The sequence below is a fragment of the Pezoporus wallicus genome, unplaced genomic scaffold (assembly GCF_028554395.1).
Source record: "Pezoporus wallicus isolate ANWC-B61680 ecotype Strahan unplaced genomic scaffold, APGP_CSIRO_Pwel_v1 contig_13283, whole genome shotgun sequence".
Classification (NCBI taxonomy): domain Eukaryota; kingdom Metazoa; phylum Chordata; class Aves; order Psittaciformes; family Psittacidae; genus Pezoporus; species Pezoporus wallicus.
In genome coordinates, this window is record NW_026638878.1 from 19,188 (window position 1) to 37,061 (window position 17,874).

At 40.5% G+C, this 17,874-nt stretch overlaps 1 protein-coding gene across 2 annotated transcripts in view; it reads left to right on the forward strand.

Moving 5' to 3' along the window:
* The window catches only part of HMG20A (high mobility group 20A), a 40,358-nt gene that overhangs the window by 19,181 nt on the left and 3,303 nt on the right, over window positions 1-17,874 (forward strand). For both annotated transcript variants that reach the window (XM_057412955.1, XM_057412956.1), the window contains exons 2-9: window positions 4,740-4,832; window positions 6,863-7,010; window positions 8,404-8,619; window positions 10,760-10,892; window positions 11,262-11,293; window positions 14,083-14,158; window positions 14,775-14,990; window positions 15,895-16,038. In XM_057412955.1, coding sequence (XP_057268938.1) covers window positions 4,744-4,832; window positions 6,863-7,010; window positions 8,404-8,619; window positions 10,760-10,892; window positions 11,262-11,293; window positions 14,083-14,158; window positions 14,775-14,990; window positions 15,895-16,031 — 1,047 coding nt within the window. In that variant the 5' untranslated portion in view covers window positions 4,740-4,743 and the 3' untranslated portion in view covers window positions 16,032-16,038. The remainder of the gene's footprint in view (window positions 1-4,739; window positions 4,833-6,862; window positions 7,011-8,403; window positions 8,620-10,759; window positions 10,893-11,261; window positions 11,294-14,082; window positions 14,159-14,774; window positions 14,991-15,894; window positions 16,039-17,874) is intronic.

Sequence of the window (17,874 nt, forward strand, 5' to 3'; positions counted from 1 at the left end):
CCAGAATACCATTGTAGGATTTCTGTTTCACATAACCCTTGTTTTCCCTGAGAGGAGGGAAGGGAGGGAAAGAAAAGATAAATTAAGCCAGATTTTTGATGGCTTATGGTAATGTAGGATCTTCTCTAGGCTCCTAAAGAGGTTTAATATTAGTACACATGACTAATGGATCTTTGGAGATCCTATCAATGTTTAAACATTGAGAGCATGGAATGGTAGGAAACTTGTTCTTCACTGGAGTTTTTCGTTGCCTCCTGCTGGATTTTTGCACACATAACTGCATTGTTTCTGGAGCTCAAGCTTGCACCTTGATCCTTGTACTTGCCCTTTTCGTTGGTGTTTGTCCTTTTTAAATATTGGTTGGTAGTGCATCCCAAAACAGACATCTGGAAACTCCTCCAGCCTCTGTAGGCCAGGTTGTTGCTGCTGTTCCACAACTGACCAGTGTTGCGCTGGCTGTAGTAAATACAAATTAAAAACATCCCAAGTTGGGGTGGAGTTTGCACTTGGGAGTAAAATCATTGCACAGGAGAGCCTGGAGTGTTCAGAGCTAAGGTAAAGTCAGAAACATGTATTGCTGACAGGATTGGCTCACCCATAGTGGAGTTGGGAGGTAGTGTCTGGTGCTGGCCTTCAGGGAACGGGGTTTCTGATTGAGCAGTAGAGTGCTTAAAATGGAAGTAGAATCTCCATGGAAACTCCAAGTGGTGGTAAGGTTGCGCATTACAGTTCTGGTTTGGCTATAGTCTTGCTCCACCCTGCAAAAGTTGTAAAGGAAACAGAATTGAGTGCATGCAGGATCTTCCGGAGCTTGTCTGTCCCAAAATAAATCAGAGGTTTTCAAATGCTTTATCAAGTGCTGCTGTTAATGAGAAATCAGTCTTTCTGCATTCCTGCTTAGCTGGTTGCCTCCTTGAGCCGGTACAACTGGTAGTATAGCAGTACAGTGAACTCAGAGCTGCTCTAGTTTCAGAGGTGATGCTTACTAGCACTGAATTGTAGTGCTTGTAAAGATTTAGAGTTGAACATCAATTTCAGTTTTATCTTTGCATTTGGGTACACAGTTTAAAAATGAAAATAGGATGTATGTTAGCCATTAAAAAACCTCAGCATACATTGTTTCTTGTGCCTTGAATTTAGCCAAACGTATCTTAGTAGGTGCTTTGGCCAGAGTTTAAATTGACAGAGCTGCAAAACTGTGTGCATAAATATATGCACAATGTGGAACAAATGTAGATGCCGACTCTCAAGTCCTGTGAATTCTGTTAAGGTTCAGGTTTGAGAAACACGATTTCCTTTCCCTCCCCATTACTGTTCTTTTCCTCAAGTTTTTGCTTTGCCCATTTTGTTACATCCCTGGAATGAACATGTAGCTCTGCAGTGGGGTTGGAACTAGTGGGTAGTGGCTTTGGAGCACAGCTATTCTTGAGGAATGTGAGTGGAAGGCTTGTGTAGGTTCCTGTCCATTCTCAGTGAGCTTTTGGACAACTGTCTTTTTTTTCTTTCTGGAATAGATTAGAAGCCATTGTAACTTCACTGATGTTAAGTTTTCTTTAGGAAATATCAACTCGGTATCAACTGAAGGAGTTAATACCCAAAGCATATGGGTTAAATTTAAAAAATCAAATGAAAGAACAAAGTGTGTGTTCTCCTGGCTTCCTGTGTTTGCATTCTGTTTATATGTTGTTAAGGTTGATGTCCAGCTGCATCCCCACAGCCTTGAAAGCAAGCTTAGGCACTGCTGTTGCTGACTAGGTCCAGATGTGAAGAGGCACAGCAGGGCCTGCTGGGAAGGTCACAGTGGACATGAGGGCCAGAAGCACTTGCATGTTCAGATGCAGAGGGTATGTGTTTGTGTGCAGTGTCAGTAGACTGACATGGTGAGGCTGGGAAGGGGTCCTTGACCCCCTGCTGGAGGTGCATGGACAACCAAGAAAGCCGTTTTATTTTTTCAGACATGCATAAAACTTTTCATATATATATGTGTGTGCATATACATTTGTATAAATAGATTTGCAAGGTTTTAGTCTCATTTCTTAAACTTCCTTTTTTTTGAAGATACTAATTTAAGACTTCTGACAAAGATGAAAGATTGTGTAACATGCAGCAAAACTTCATTACTCTCTTCCGTGGCAACTACATGAAGCAATTTGTGTTGTATACTTCGTAGTGGTGCTTAAACAGTTTCTGGGCATCAGTGAAGAGCTTGTTCTTCAAATCAGTTGTATTTTCAGGCTTTCCTCTAATACATTAAAGCCCCAGCCTTGGTGTAGGTTCTTTTCTATGTGTGAAGAAGTACTGGTTTTGCTTCCTTCATCAAAAATTAAAATGCTATATGCCCCACCAGAATATCTCACCGTTTTTTCGTAAAAGCACTGTATTATTTGAGGTTTTTGCTTTTTATGTCAGAGATGCTGGTATTTAAAAGCATAATGTAGAGTTCCGCTTCAGAGCACTGCAGATGTTGCTTTGGAAGGCACATCTGGAGGTCATCTTAGTCCAGCCTCCCACTCAAAGTAGGACTGTTGCCAGCACTGGTTTAGGTCAGTTACAGCTTTGTGTAACTGAGCATTTAAAATCTGCAAGGATAGGCCTCACCAAGTGTTGTGGTGCCCTCCTGGTGTCCACTCAGAATGTGAGAAGACAATATATCTACTGAGAGTTTGGTTCTGTTCTCTCTGCTGCTTCCGTCGTGTAGCTTTAGGTGTATAGATTGGATTTGCCCTTATCCTCCTCTGCGAGACTGAGCTAGCCTGGTGTCCTCAACATCCCTACTCACATCAGGTGCTCTAGGCCCCTGACTATCTTGGCAGCTCTTGGACTATCTCCAGCTTGACCACTCTCTGTTGAGGTTGAGGCCTCAAAACTATGTTCAGTTCATGGTTTATAATGATAGAGCATGAATTTGATTTCTTTGTTCCTGGTTGGGTCTTTTGTCTACACAAGTAAAAGGTGGGAGTTTTTTTGCTGGAGGTCAATGTCTGCTCTACTTAGAAGTCTGCTTAATTATTTTCTAGGTAAGGAATCTGTGATGGGGTTCTGAAGGATGATCTGAGGATCTCAACAGTTGGAAAAGCAGAAGAGAAAAGGGTGAATGTCATCTGAAAAGTGAGAGATCCTTGTCATCTTCTTACACTTCTGTGTGTAAGAAAAGTAGTTGTCTTTGGAAACTTAATGAACTTTGTGGTGGAAATTAGATTGATGCAATGCCTGTTTCATGGTGACCTTCGACTGATCTACCATGAGCAATAACTGGACATTTGCTAAACTGAAAAAATTGGAAACTTAGCAGAGATTCATTTATCAACTAACATTGGTAGTAGCTTATGAAGGTATAGAGCAGTTGCTACAGAGAGTAGATATTCTTATGCTTTCAAAGGGAAGCATGAATAGCACAGAGCTCACAATCTCCAAACAGAACATCAGATGTGTGATTATGCTGTTGGTTCCTGAGACCAGCCTTTTGACTCCTGACTAACTTTAACCAAATATAGCTGTAGAATCAATGTCTCTCACATCCTGAGTCCTTTGAGTAGGAGTATGGTGCTCACCTGTTTGGGTGGCCTGCTGGTTTGTTGGTACAAGCTTTTCACCATATCAGGGATCTGCAAGTGATATTAGATGCAAAAACCAGCATCATTACTTTTGTCTGTGGAAAACCTTGACCTGTAGAGCTGGGGTGGGGTGTGGGAAAACACTTACAATGTTAAAAACATGGAGCAGGAGTTTGTGTCTCTGGTCGCTTTGATTTCAGTGCTGAGTGGAAGTGTACCCATCCAGGAGAATGCAGCACAGGATCATTAACTCGCATCAGAACTTGCCCCTAAGCTGAAAGGCCAAGTATAGTAGCTGAAAGGGGTAGCAATACTTCAGTTGAATATCTGCTAGCTCATCAAAGGTGGCTTCTAAACGGAAGGAACATAAAGTTAACTGGTATGGCCTTTTAAAATGGGCTGAAACTGTCACTCATAATCACAGAGTGAATTTGTTAGGGCTTTTGGGAGATTTTTTTTTTTTCCTATAATACAACAGGTCTGTATTTTAGTAAGAAAGGGGATGAATAAATTTATTCTTTGGATTTCTTATCTACAAGGATACAAAAGAAACTAATTCTCACTTGGGACCAGTTTGTATTGAATGAGAAATACATTGTGCCGTAAACTGCTTGCTTCTGGAACTGTTGTATGGGAGTCGAAGCTTAAAGCGGTCTAGATAACAGTGCTGTGTTCTCTTACTTAGCAGTAACACTCAACTACGTGCATAGATCTATTGTGAAAATGTGGATAAGGAATTCTCAAATACTGTCTTCATTTGAAACTTGAAGGGGGGGGCTTAGTTTCAGTTTTCTGTTGGGGTCAACACAGAAACCTCCTGGTGAGGGTGTGCAGTAGAGGATGAACAGGAGCTTGTTTTGGAAAAGGGGATCTGTGTACCTCTGTGCTGGCTATGATGAATGAAAATCTCTCTCAAGGGCTAAACCGCAGTGTTACAGTGTGATTTCCAGCAGCACTGTGAGACTGGCTCAGTTAAGAAGGGAACTCTTAAGAAGCATCATTTATAGTCTTTCTTCTCTGACCTCAAGCATAGCTGCCTGTAGGATCCGTCCTGAGGCCAACCAACTCTGACAGGTCAATTAGTTTATGGCCAGTGATAAGTTGTGATGTTTAAACTCAAGTGCTGCTGAAGGGAAACAGTGAGATAATAAACTTATAATTAACTTATGTTTTTTTTTTTACCAGAGGTATGGAGAACTTGGTGGCTGGCTCCAACCTTCCTCCTCTTTTTACAGATGAAGATGGGTCTAAGGAAGGTAGTGAAATTACTGTAACTGGGTAAGCAACTACTACTTTTTAACCTTCAGCTTAGAGATCCTATCTCCAGATTTGCTAGGGAAACTGTTTCAGTGGGAGGAGGGCATTCTAAGCAAGTGAAAAACCTCAACTAAACAAATAAACCCAGCAAGAAGAAATCCAACAACACTCCCTTGGCCTTGACAGAACAGCACAGCATTTTGTTTAGGAGAAACCAGGCCTCTTCTGAACTGATGGAAAGGATCACAAACTTTCCTTTAACATCTTATCTTTTAAATTTTGCTTCCCTAGAGTTTCAGTCTTTAAGACAGGTTTAGGCAGTGTCATGGGGGGCAGAGAGGGGAGGGTAAATCTGTTGGCTACAGTGATCCCTGCTAGATAGATTATTTCTGTTAAAGATACAGTATTCATCACTGATCTCTGAATATCACTGAGGAAGTGATGTTTCATTTCTGTCAGACTGACTCTGCTTTTACAGACTGGGACAATGGCCTCTTTAAAACTCACAATGACAAAAGGAGCTGTCTTTTAGGAATTCATGGGATTCTTGCTGTGTTTTGATTCTTGATGTTTCTTTTCTGTTCTGTAAAGCACCAAGCAGTAACATTCAGACTTTGCAGGCAGGTAAAGCCCTGTAAAATGAATATAGACACATTTACTTCAAGGAGAGCTAAATTCAGATTTACATATCTGGGACTTTAGACTTGCTGGTGCCAAATGAGAGATGCATGTTTAAGTTAGGTTTGTGTTTAGGAGGTATTAAGGTGTTGAATGAGGTTTCATCAGCTTTTGCTGCAAATGGCTACACAACATTGAAGCTTTTCCTCTGTGTGTAGTTTAGAAAGCTTCCCTGCTTCCCAAAATGTTCTTCAAACCGTAACAGTGATTCTGAGAGGCAGTATTGTTCCATTTTCTGTTTGCCACTACCAGAAGTTAACTTACAGGAGTACATCCATTTTGTTCCCTTTCTCCCTCCCTACTTGTTAGTAGTAGGAACTCAATCTGATACCTGAAAGTCAGGCATGGCTCTCTCCAGTGCTTGTGTCTTTACCAGTTATTATGCCACAATTGCTGATTATAGTGATTAATGAAAAAGTGCTGTCTCTCTGTTGAAGACAAATTTTCTTGTAGGCATTCAACCAACAATTCTGTTACTATATCTCCATTTTCTGTAGATGCATTGTACATAACAGGAATGATTATTTTGAATATTTAAACTTTGGCGTGCATGTAAGCAGCTAGAAGCAAATGCTTCTGTTCTAGTAATAGATGCAACTGGGCAAGGCCAAGTAACCTTTAGCCTGGCCTAAGAAGGGATTAGAATGAGAGTCCCAGAATCTCATATGAGTTTACCTAATGAATAAAACATTGAGAATGACTTTGGGGTTGTTGCCCCAAAATGTGTGCTCATCTCTGCCTATATATGCTCATCTCGTCTTCAGAACTATTCCTGCATGCTTGCCTTTTGGGGTTTTTTTGCTTCCAGACAACTTGGCCTTTCCTGGAGTAAGGTTGATGGATACAGCTCTTGCAGCAGAATCAAATAGTGGCCACTCAGGAGCCTTTTGGGAGCCAGTTGTGTTTGTGCTTTAAATACCCACATGTATCAGCATGAGATAATGTTGAATGATGTTCAATCCAAAATCATACACAACTGCAATCCTCTAAGTGTATTTGTGGAGAAATATATATATTAAATGCATCCAGAGAGGTGTATATTGGTAGAAGGTGGAATCATTCATTTTAAATTCCTTATGGTATTCTTCAAGAAGCATAGATTCATGCTTTCTGATTTCTGAGACAAAATAACACTTTAAAAATCAAACTGTCTTTTTCAAAGTCCACAGTAACTATGGTAGTTAAAGCAGTTGCTTGGATGGAACAGCCAGTTCTTCAAAAATGACTCTTTCAGATAGGGTGTTTTTTTCTTGCTAGTGTAAGAACTGAATATATTTGCAACATTTTTTGCATATTTTAGATTAAGGAGGAAGTGATTTAGCAATGTGATGCTTAATTTTTGTATTTTCTTTTGCTGTTATGTGCTTTTCCAGACTAGCTCATTCTGAGAGTTCATTCACTGGTGGAACTTCACAGTCTGTGAATAACCCAGATTTGGTGGAGGATTTGTCACAGGTTCAGCAGCTGCAAAATGAGTCCTCTAATACTGCTGAAAACACTGAGCAGAAGCCTGAGGAGGAGGTGAGATGACATAATAGTGACTTCTCATTGAAGCAAAACCATGGAGTTCTGTCACTGCAGTTTGTCTTACCTACTCAGATGGTTTTGGATGGGATCACAAACTTACATCCATTTACCATTTTCATCTTGTGATTCTCTCTAGTTTTCTCCTGTGCTGCACAACGGCACAGAGCCAGCCACACAGAAAGCTGGCAGTCAATGTACAGAGAACAGCACACGTGTCTCTAGCTTAGCCAGAAGCTCCACAGACTCGTGCTGCACTCAGGCTTTTTCTGAAGACTTGAATGCTCAACTGTCACAACCTACTTTATCTCTTGTGAATCAGGAGTGAAACCGTTACACTCTTCTGGGAGTAAATGATGTCTTTGAAAGCATTGTGCTTACTGCTTTAGACTATGCCTTGTACACAATCCTGCACTGAAAATTTTTTTCTGGACTAAATCATGAAAGAGATAAAGTTTGATAAGAAAGTGGTTTTGGTGTTTTTTTTTTTGATAGATGCATTTGATATTCCTCCTTGTTGTTTGTCTTCAGCTGCAAGGTCCTTGTTTAATTAAGGAATGAGTAAAATTCCAGAAAGGAAATTAAAACTAACATGATGGCAGGAACATGCTGATCTGGGGAGCGATTAGAAGTACTAAAATACTTGTATGTACACAGCATAAGAAAATAGCGTTGTCCAGAGATTGCTGTAGTAGCAGTATGAAGCCAAGAGGATGAGTGGTAATTATGTTATTCCTGTGAGCTCACAGTATGCTACAGGCAAATTTTATGATGCTCCCTCCTTTGGAGTTTGTTGATCTCCCTATTGGAGGTGATCAGTGGGAAAGAAAGCATACAAAATGGGTTAGAACAGAAAAGCCTGCATACTGTCTTTTCACCCACACTTTTGGCACATAATGCACGAAGGTAAAAGTTGTGGAAGGGGCAAAATAACTGGTTAACAGTTGTTAACTGCTACACAGAATCTCTGCAAACATGAGAGAGGGAAGTGACTGGGGAAGGGAATAGGAGAATAATTCCAAAAAAAAACAACACCCAACCAACCAATTGACAAACCCAGTGTTTGCAGTTACATTAGCTGGGATGATAATTTCATGGGTTATTAATCCTGCTGGTTTTACAATAAGAAGTTGATGCAAATGTTGTTTTATTGTCCCTGTGGACCAGGAGATACTGCAAACAATTTAGAGCTTTTCACAGTGAGACTTCTTTGGCTTTGCTTAGAGCAGCAAAGTCAGGGTTGCTCTAAAGAAAGGTGAGATATTTACATCCATGGAGAGGATGTATTGCAGCAACATACTCCTGATGAAAATGTTTGAGACATGAATATTTATTCCTTTTGGAGGTTCTTTTCCTTCAGTCTGAATTTTCTTCCATTTTCATTTTGCAGCAGCAAAGAACTAAACGAGGAGGCTGGGCCAAGGGGAGAAAGAGGAAGAAACCCCTTAGGGACACCAATGCCCCCAAATCCCCCCTCACAGGGTATGTGCGGTTCATGAATGAGCGCAGGGAGCAGCTTCGAGCGAAGAGGCCTGAAGTCCCTTTCCCAGAGATCACCAGGATGCTGGGCAATGAATGGAGTAAGCTGCCTCCTGAGGAGAAACGGGTACCATTAAACTCCCTTTTCCTTCATGGATTATGATTACTGTTAAATGGGAATATTGTTGTTTAGTGAGGAAGTTAACATAGGCTTTTGATTAAAGTTGTGTTTAGGGATATATTTCAAAATAAGGGGCATGTTTTCTGCAGAGTTCAAATAGTGAACCCTGATAGGGCCATGGCACCTCATCCAGGTGTGACTTGAGGAGGACTGTGTCCTCTAGATAGTGCCAGAATATATTCAGAACAGGGGGATTGCTCTAGTGAGACATCTCACAGTTTATGTGATTCATCTGGATGCAACTCTGTTGTACCTAATTGAAATACAGCTGAGACCTAGTAGTTTCCAAGGGCAAAGCCATTGGAAAGATGGAGCAGGCATTTATTCACTGTGGCTGAGGAGAGCTTGGCAGGATTTCAGAGCTGTGTGAAGGATTTCTCAGTTTTGCTTATTTTACAAACTCCTCAGTGTATATAAACATCTGGTGTCTTACTCTGAGACAAGCAGATTTGAAAGGGCAGATTACTGAGGGAGGTGGCTAATGTGAGTGAACTTCTGTACAGTATTTTAAAGTAATGCTAGCCCTAGAAAGGAAGTTGGCAAGTATATGGTGGATGGGTTAGTGAGAGTTATGTATTCTACTTTCTACATACCTCAGGAAAAGGTGGTTTGGCTATTTTTCCCCATCTTTCAGTCAGAATGTGATGTCCTCTAATTGGGACTGCTGTGGCTTTCTGCACTGTCTGATGTGTGAATGAAGACCAAAGCAATGCTGGATCTGGCTACTCCTCCTGGAGTGGATTTTGTTACTGCTAATGGTTGTCTTGCCATCCATGCCTGCCTGCCAATTAGATTGGTACAGCAAAGCAGTAGCTAAAGCACAGTCTCGTATTTCTCCTGTTCCAGTCCTGGAGTCTTGCTGCTTCCCTTTATATTTGGTGAGCATAGGACAGGTCAGTTGAGCTGAGTGGGCTCACCAAATAATGAGTCTCTCCTAGAAAAAGTCCATTACTGAGGTCATAAAGCAAACACCCTCATAGTCAGTCATCTTATTTCCCTGTATGGGGTAAAATCTAATGAGATGTAGAGATGTGCACTAAAAACCTAGGTCATGTACTAACAGGTAGTGCAGCAGAACTCTTTCTTCCTGATTCAAACCAGTCCATCCAAAACACAAGGGGGTAAAAACTTGTGCTTTTAACTCAAGTTACTGCACTTTTTCAGCAGCACATTGATAAAGCTGGAAAAGAATTAATATCTTATGGAAGAATACAGTGTCCAAAAGGAGTGCTTCACCAAATCTGCACCCAATCCAGAGCGTTAACAGTGTCCTTGGCAGGGTCAATTATGTGTACTGTTAGGATGACTTAATGAAAATAAAAGGCATACCAGGTGACTGAGGTTCACTCTGGTTTAATACTTAACTGCCACTGAATTTTTAATTCATTGCGGGGAAACAAATGGGAAGGCAGCTTTTTTCTTGACAGGATCAGTGTTCTGACCACTCCTTAAATGATGTTTAGTTCTCCAGTTAAGCTTATTCTGTTATGCAAATGTGTGAAATATCTTCAGGCTAGGAAAAAAAAGTAATTACTTTCAACCTGGATGCATGTTGCCTAACTTGGTATCTCCTAGACTCTTGCATCTTGATGCTACTCTTTTCCAATAGCCATGCTGTTTTGTTCACCTGTCAGGTGGGCAAAGTGTGTGGTTGTAGAGTGCTTTTTGTTTGTGGGGCATCAAAACAATGTATTGGAACCCCACTGTTACAGATCTGAACCTTAAAGCATGACCTCTTAAGGTATTCTTGTTTGGTGGCACTTAATCCCAGCCACAGTTCTTAAGTATTTGGTCTATAATGTGTAGGTAATTCTCAGTTGAGTGGCTTGGTAGCAGGTTACTTATACCTCTAACAAAAAAAACCTTAACAGGATAGTGATTTGAATTAAATAGAGAAAACAGGACACCAGAATACAGTGGTTTTATCCAGAAATCTTATGTCTTTGCATGTTGCATACTTCCTCATTGTTTCTTCACTCCTTTCCTGTTTCCGTAGGTGAAATAGCACTTCATCTGACAAGTTGTTTTTCTTCCCTTCCTCCTGAAGGGGGAAACTCCCTGAAACTCTTGGACTTTTCTGTTTCAGCGATACCTTGATGAAGCAGATAGAGATAAGGAGCGTTACATGCGGGAGCTGGAGCAGTATCAGAAGACTGAAGCCTACAAAGTCTTCAGCAGGAAAGCGCAGGACAGACAAAAAGGCAAATCACACAGACAAGGTATTGAATGGTACAGAAATGTGTGCCTACCTAGGGCAATAGAAGATTACCAGTGAGTTATTTAGCCTGATATAGATTAAAGCCTTTGATTTAAAAGCTTGTTAAGAAGAGAATGTGTTTTTTTTTATGGCATTTGCATCAGCTGTGTGTAAAGTATTAGATTTATGTAAATCCAATTGTATCTAGATCGTATTGAAGGATGAGCATTAAAGGCCTCAAAATTAGACACAGTTTTTATGTGACTTATTAGGAAAGGTGCACAAGAGTCCTGTCTGTAACAACTATAATTATGGTTGTGTAACTGCTTGAATTATGTGGTTCTTGTTGTCTAAAATACAGTGTGCTTCTTGTTTGGTTTTAATTTTTCAGATGGAGCAAGACAGCCAGCCCATGATCATGAGGTAAACCTCTACATTCTACCCTTGCACCAGTAGGCAGATTTTCAGATGCCACAAGTTTCTAGTAAAGTCAATAAAAGCCAATTTATGCCAGTTGAAAACCCTCATCAGAGGTTTAGAGTGTGAATTCTTCCTATGCAGTTTTTGATCAAAAGTTAGATACAACTGAGTAGTTTTGTGCTCACAGTAGTATGATGAAAACTAAATTTAGTAAGTCCTGGGTAAGTACAAATGATAGAAGAGTAAGTAGGAGTGTAGGGTACCCTTAAAACATAGATGTGTTTTGTACTGCTAAATAAATCAATGGACATTTATCATTGGGAGATTTCTGACTTGAATCTCCTCCTGCCTCCCCCTTTGCAAATGGAAATACTGGAAAAGAGTAATAATGTCTGGAGATAAGATGCCTGTGCTTTAGCTGATGGGACATACCACAGTGCATCCTGGCTGACTATGATATCTCTCCCCTTGAAGTGCTGAAGTTTTCTCCAGTTGTATTACTTAGGGCCACAGAGCTTCGTTCGTGGTTACCAATAAACTGCAAAGAAAAAGCAGTGAAGAAACTTGCTTATACACAGTCTCTTCACTTGAAAGCAATAGGCTTTTCTGAAAGATCTGTTTTTCTTTGTGAGACCTTTTGCCTCAGGAAAGCAATCAAGTTGCTTTATAATGTGTTTGTTACAATATGAGAAGGCTGGGTGCTGCTGAGAGGCAACTTCTGGTCTTGTCTATTTGAAGGAAAATAAGTTTCACTTCCAGGAAGATGCTTTGGTAGCATGTTTTTTATAAGCTTTTTATTAACTCTTAAAGGAAGCACTTGCAGTAAGAGTAATCTTTAGAACTACACGGTCCCCCAGATTTCTGATTCTGTAGTTACTGAAGCAAAGTTTGCCTTTAATTATACAAAACCAAGTTACTGAAGTTGCAGGTTGACTGTGATGTTTACATAACCTTTAAGTGATACAGATGGCAGACTACAAATTTGGAGTCTTAGCTCTCATCCTGCTAACTCAAGCTATATCATTGCTGAAATCTCGCGTCATAAATCCGGTTTAAAAGGTATCCTCCATACGCTGTGGGGCTTTTAAGCTTCATCGGATAGTTATTACACAGTTGAGCTAGCAACATGTTAGGCTGTCATCCTCTTATGAAAGCCTGAAGGTTTGCTTAGCAGTTTTCACCTTTATATTACAAAATTCTACATGCTTATCACCTGATAGGCTTTCACATCTTCTCTGCAAGGGATTCAGGTGGTATAATCCTGCACAGGCAAGAAACAAGCAGAAAAGATTTAGATTGCCTTTAGAAGTGTATACTCAAGTTGTTATTGGAAGCAAGACTAAAGCCTTTTGTCTTGCTGGTTTCTGTTATCCACGTTGGCTATTATCGTGTTTGTGATTAGGTACAATCTGATTAAATTACTTCTTGAGAATAAAAGAAAATAAGGTCAAAGAAACCTTTCCTTCTCCCCTCGCTCCGTTTAGGTGTTCATGATTAGTTTCTATGTATCAGTGTAGAACTAATTTTAAATACTGTGTATAGAGATGACCTCCAAAAAGAATTGCAATGAATAATTCAAATACTGTTCATAATAAAAAAATAACAAAAGGATGAAGCTTGGGAAGGTGAGAGGAAAGTTTTAATAGGCAAATATAGTTATTAAAAGCATGGAGACACTGTCTCAGTGAGCTCATCTCTGGGCATGAAATCCTGATTTCATAAGTATGACACATAGCAATGTGCCCTTAGAACTCTTGTCATCAGCAGTGCCCCAGCCATTATTAATTGTTCTCCATTGTTCTGTTACCGCTTCTTTCCTCACGCTGTTTGATTCAGAGTAGGTCTAGCTTCATGCAGTCAGTTATACAACATCTCACTGGCAAGATTTTAAGGGACACACACACGTGAAGGAGATTAGGCATTGCCTGGTTGTATCTGCAACCTTTGAAGACAGGAAAATGGCTGCTGTAGTATGAGAACACAAGAAGAAAACCATCTACTCGTGAGAATATATATTTTTTTTAATGAAGTATTGTATTTGTCTGCATCTAACCACACAAGGAAGGATGAACTTAAACCCCATCAAAATCTCAGCTTCCTCTCTACAGCACTTCACCATGGCTCTAAGAATTTCAAGTCTGATTTGTTCTGAAACCTCCAAAGATCAACCTCAGTTTTAATAACCAGATGAGAATGCTATTATTGACACTCTGGGAGCATCCCAATCTTATTTCAGGCAAATGATAAAAACAGTAATTTTGGTTCTCTTTTGCCTTGGGGGATGACAAAATGCTGTGCAACCTGAGCACCCTGGGCCTTTTCAATAGGAGGTAATCAAAACTTTATGATTGAGTGTTTTGATTGCCTCCTATTCAAAAAGTTTCATCTCTCTTTATCTCCTGATTGTTGATATTCTTGTCTAGACTATTTCAGCATGTGTCAGTTGATTGATGATGGAATGTTTTCCAGTGGAAAACAAAAATGAATTCAGATAGTTTTAAAACAGAATGATTCAGATATATAATGTCATTAGGGTGAAAGGGTATATTTTAGTATGTTATATTTCTTGAAAATGTTATTTGGTTAGATCTTTAAAGCCAAACTTGTATCTTAAAAAGCTGAGACCTATCCTTTGGCCTTCCTTGCTAGGATCTGGAAGTGTCTTCCAAACAACCAGCTCTTTAGCCGCCTTGGTTTTTGGTCTTCCTTCTTTCTATTTTCTTGATCAAAGCAATTTACTACATTCCTGAAAACTAGCAGTATTTAGCTGTGTATTACTCTTTCTTTTGTAGAAAGAAGCAGATACAAAGGAGAGATCTGTTTTTGATATTCCGATCTTCACAGAAGAGTTCTTGAATCATAGTAAAGGTAAGTTAAACTTCTGCAGGGCCTTCTCTTTGCTATTCCAAGGTTTTTGCCAGGTTCTTGCAGCTCAAGAGTCCTTGCACTCTCGAATCTCAGCTCAAGTAATGACTTGAATACAGTTGATCAGTGTTTCTGATACTACCGTACCTCTGTAAAACCGCAATGGCTGCAAAAGTAGTTTTCCTGGCTTTGTCTTCCAAAGCTATTCTTCTTGAGAATGCTTCTGATGTTTAAGCTCCACTTGCTGTTATTCCAGCCAGTCTAAGCTGGATCTGCTGTTGTGTATAGGATTAAGAAATACTGAAGATGTAGCTAAGCTATGTCATACTGAATGCATTTGAAATCAGTCTTGCAGTCTCCCTGCCTAATCAATTGCCCTATTCACTTCTACTCTCATGCTTTGAATGTCTTCTAATTTGTCTGTCTCTAGAAATGAAATAGTACTACTGTAGGCACTACCAGCACTCCATGATATGATGCTTTTTTCACCTATAAACCAAAACTGCACCATTTGTAGTCATCAGTTCAGCACTCCAGAGCACTCAGCTTCATTGCCTACGAACCATAGATACTTGGTTCTATAGTTTTTGACTACATGGGAATGGATTGATATTCACAGCACGAGAAGCTGAGCTGCGGCAGCTGCGTAAGTCCAACATGGAGTTTGAGGAGAGGAATGCTGCTCTGCAGAAGCATGTGGAGAGCATGCGTACTGCCGTGGAGAAACTTGAGGTGGATGTGATACAGGAGCGGAGCCGCAACACAGTGCTGCAGCAGCATCTCGAGACCTTACGCCAAGCACTCACAAGCAGCTTTGCTGGAGTTCCACTACCAGGTGAGACTCTGTTTCCCTTAGGACTGTCTGACATGTTGAATTTTACTTGTGGTGTTTATACGGTGCTGTGAATTTACGACGTGTGGCCTGCTGGTGTAGTTCTATGGTCCTGCCTGTTTCTGAGCCTTAGTTGTATTCGAATCATAGAATGGTTTGGGTTGGAAAGGACCTTAAGATCATCCAGTTTCAACCCCCTGCCATGGGCAAGGATGCCTCCCACTAAACCATGTCACCCAAGGCTCTGTCCAGCCTGGCCTTGAACACTGCCAGGGGCAGAGCATTTACCACTTCTTTCAGCAGTCTGTTCCAGTGCCTCAGCACCCTCACAGTAAAGAACTTCTTCCTTGTATCCAACCTGAACTTCCCCTGAACATTCCTCTTAGGTAATGAGATATGAACATTCATGCAGGGGAACATTTGGTGTCAGTGATTTATTTCAACACAGCTTTTTTATTTTTTCTTCATACTTCTCTTGCTGATAAAGAGAGGCACATATTCAGTCCTTGCTCTCCTTCACTTGCTTTGTGAAAATGTTTCTAAGTGGAAAAGATGGAACTTGCAAGTTCCTGGAGTAAAAGAAAGGCTGCATCTATAGTGTCAGGTGCTAGGGAATCCACTTAGATATTACGAAGGCCCGTCTGAAAGAGTTTGTTATAATCAGCTGTGAGGCCCAAATAAAAGAAAACCGTGCTTCGTTAGTCCTGATGTCCTTGGAACTACTCGCTTTGTGGAGTTAGGCAAACATAGTCTTACAGAATCTGTCACAAGAGGCGGTGCATGGCAAAAACCACTTCCTGTAATAGTTTCCATGTTGGAACAAATTGCCCTTACCATAGTCTTAACTTTATGGAATTGCTGCAGTCATCTGAATACTCCGTGGCTCATGTTACTGTGTTAACCGTAGGTAGCGGGGAAACACCCACGATGGAAACTATTGATTCCTACATGAACAGGCTGCACAGCATTGTTATGGCTAACCCCCAGGAGAATGAGAACCTCATCGCCACGGTCCGGGACGTGGTGAACAGACTTGAACGCTAGTGACTGGGTAAGTGTTTGCTCTTAGGCTGCTCTTCTTTGGCATCTGTGCTGTACCTCTGATGCTGATTCTTGCGTCAATCATCATATTGTACAGTCAAAACAGTTGCTTCCTCAAAGGCGCAGCAGCAGGTTGTCCTAATGAAAATTAAATGAGGTTGGAAATACCCATCAGTATTAAAGGGTTCTGAATTTCCCCTTAGCTCCAAGATCTTTTGTATAAAGACATAAAGACCTGTTTGTCCCATTACTCATTGTACTCATGTAAGGTGAATAAGAATTGTGTAGAATGGTGTACAAAAAGGAGCAGGGTGACTAACTTAGAAGAGGATCCTTCTTTGAGTAAGGATATCTGAACAATGCAACATTAATTGTAGAATCTCATGGTCACAGAGAAATTCCATTCGTCTCAAGAGCTTAGAGGTGAACTCAACTCTCTTATAATCTGAAAATGCCCTACAACTGCCTGCTCTATAGCACCTGTAGTAAAGCTCTTCTGGTTATGAAGGTTTAGATGGAAAGGAAGCCGTGGTGTGTGGTTCAGGCTATATGTAGCATTTGCTGAGACTAATGATCATGTGGCTTTACACATAGGTTATTACTGAGCTCATGATTCTGTATTTTTGCTTCTGTTTAGCAGCTTAGAAAACTAATAGGGACTGAGTAGAAAAACAAAGCAACAAACAAATACCAGTCTTTCTGCATTACTGTGCTGCTTTGCAGTTCCCACATTACTTACTCCCCTACTTCCCCTGTGATGCACAGCACTAGACAGCCATTAGGAGTCTGCCTGCTTCTATTTTAACTATGGGCATACCTGCATTCTTCAGGCATTTATTATGTAGAGATCTGCTGGTACATGTCTTGACTAGTGCTTAGAAATGCAAATAAAGCTGTGTTGTGCCATCTGCAAATACGAAGACAGGGTTTTTCATCCTTTCTGTGTGTGACCTTTTGTGATACTCTGTAGAACAGTTAATTACACATTCCCCATTATAGTGTGGCTTAAGCTAAAAGATCATTGTCCTTCCAGAGGGTAGCCAGATGGAACGGGCTATAGTTCTAAGAGATGACTGAGCTCCCAGCAGAATAAAGAAGTGCCTTTACTGCTGCTATTTATGAAGGGAACAGCTTGTCGATCCAGGTCTGGGATTTTTCAGTAGCTCATCAACCTCCTCATTTTCGGATACTGTTTTCAATTAGCACTTGAGCTCAGAAGGAGAACTGGGGGATGGGAAGGTTTTGCAGAACATGAGAGGGAAAGCAGTTTCTCATCAATCAGTTATTAGAAGGGTTTGCCAGGCCCTCAAGCAGATGTTTGTCCTTTAAGCACCTTGCCAGAAAAATCGTATCTTAAGGCTACTAAAACCTAGACTTTGGTTCCCATGTCAGGCAGATTCGTATTTCCTAAATGATGGACAGTGTCCATGTTCCTAAAAATGTAAATATTTTTTTCTTGGATAAACTGGATTCAGCTGTGATTTGTTTGGATAAAAGAATTCTTGCTTTAGGATTCTTCCTTCTACTTTATAGTTGAAAATTAGGACTCGGTTCCCTTCTTCCCCCTCCCACCAATACCTTCCTTCTTTCCAGCAGCAAAACAGCATGAGGCAATTAAAAATGTGATTAATAATCACCTAGTTTCATTATATAAAGACATGCATGTAACTGGATATAATTATTAAGTAATTCATAGGGCTATTAATTACAGGGATGATCACTTGGCAGTGATTACATTTTGTGATAACATCTTAGAAGGGAGAAGGTTGGGCTTTAGGGGATGCAAACTTCAAGAAGAGTAGAATCCCTCTGGAAAAGAGGCAAGCTTTGGCTAGAAAGGTTCAGT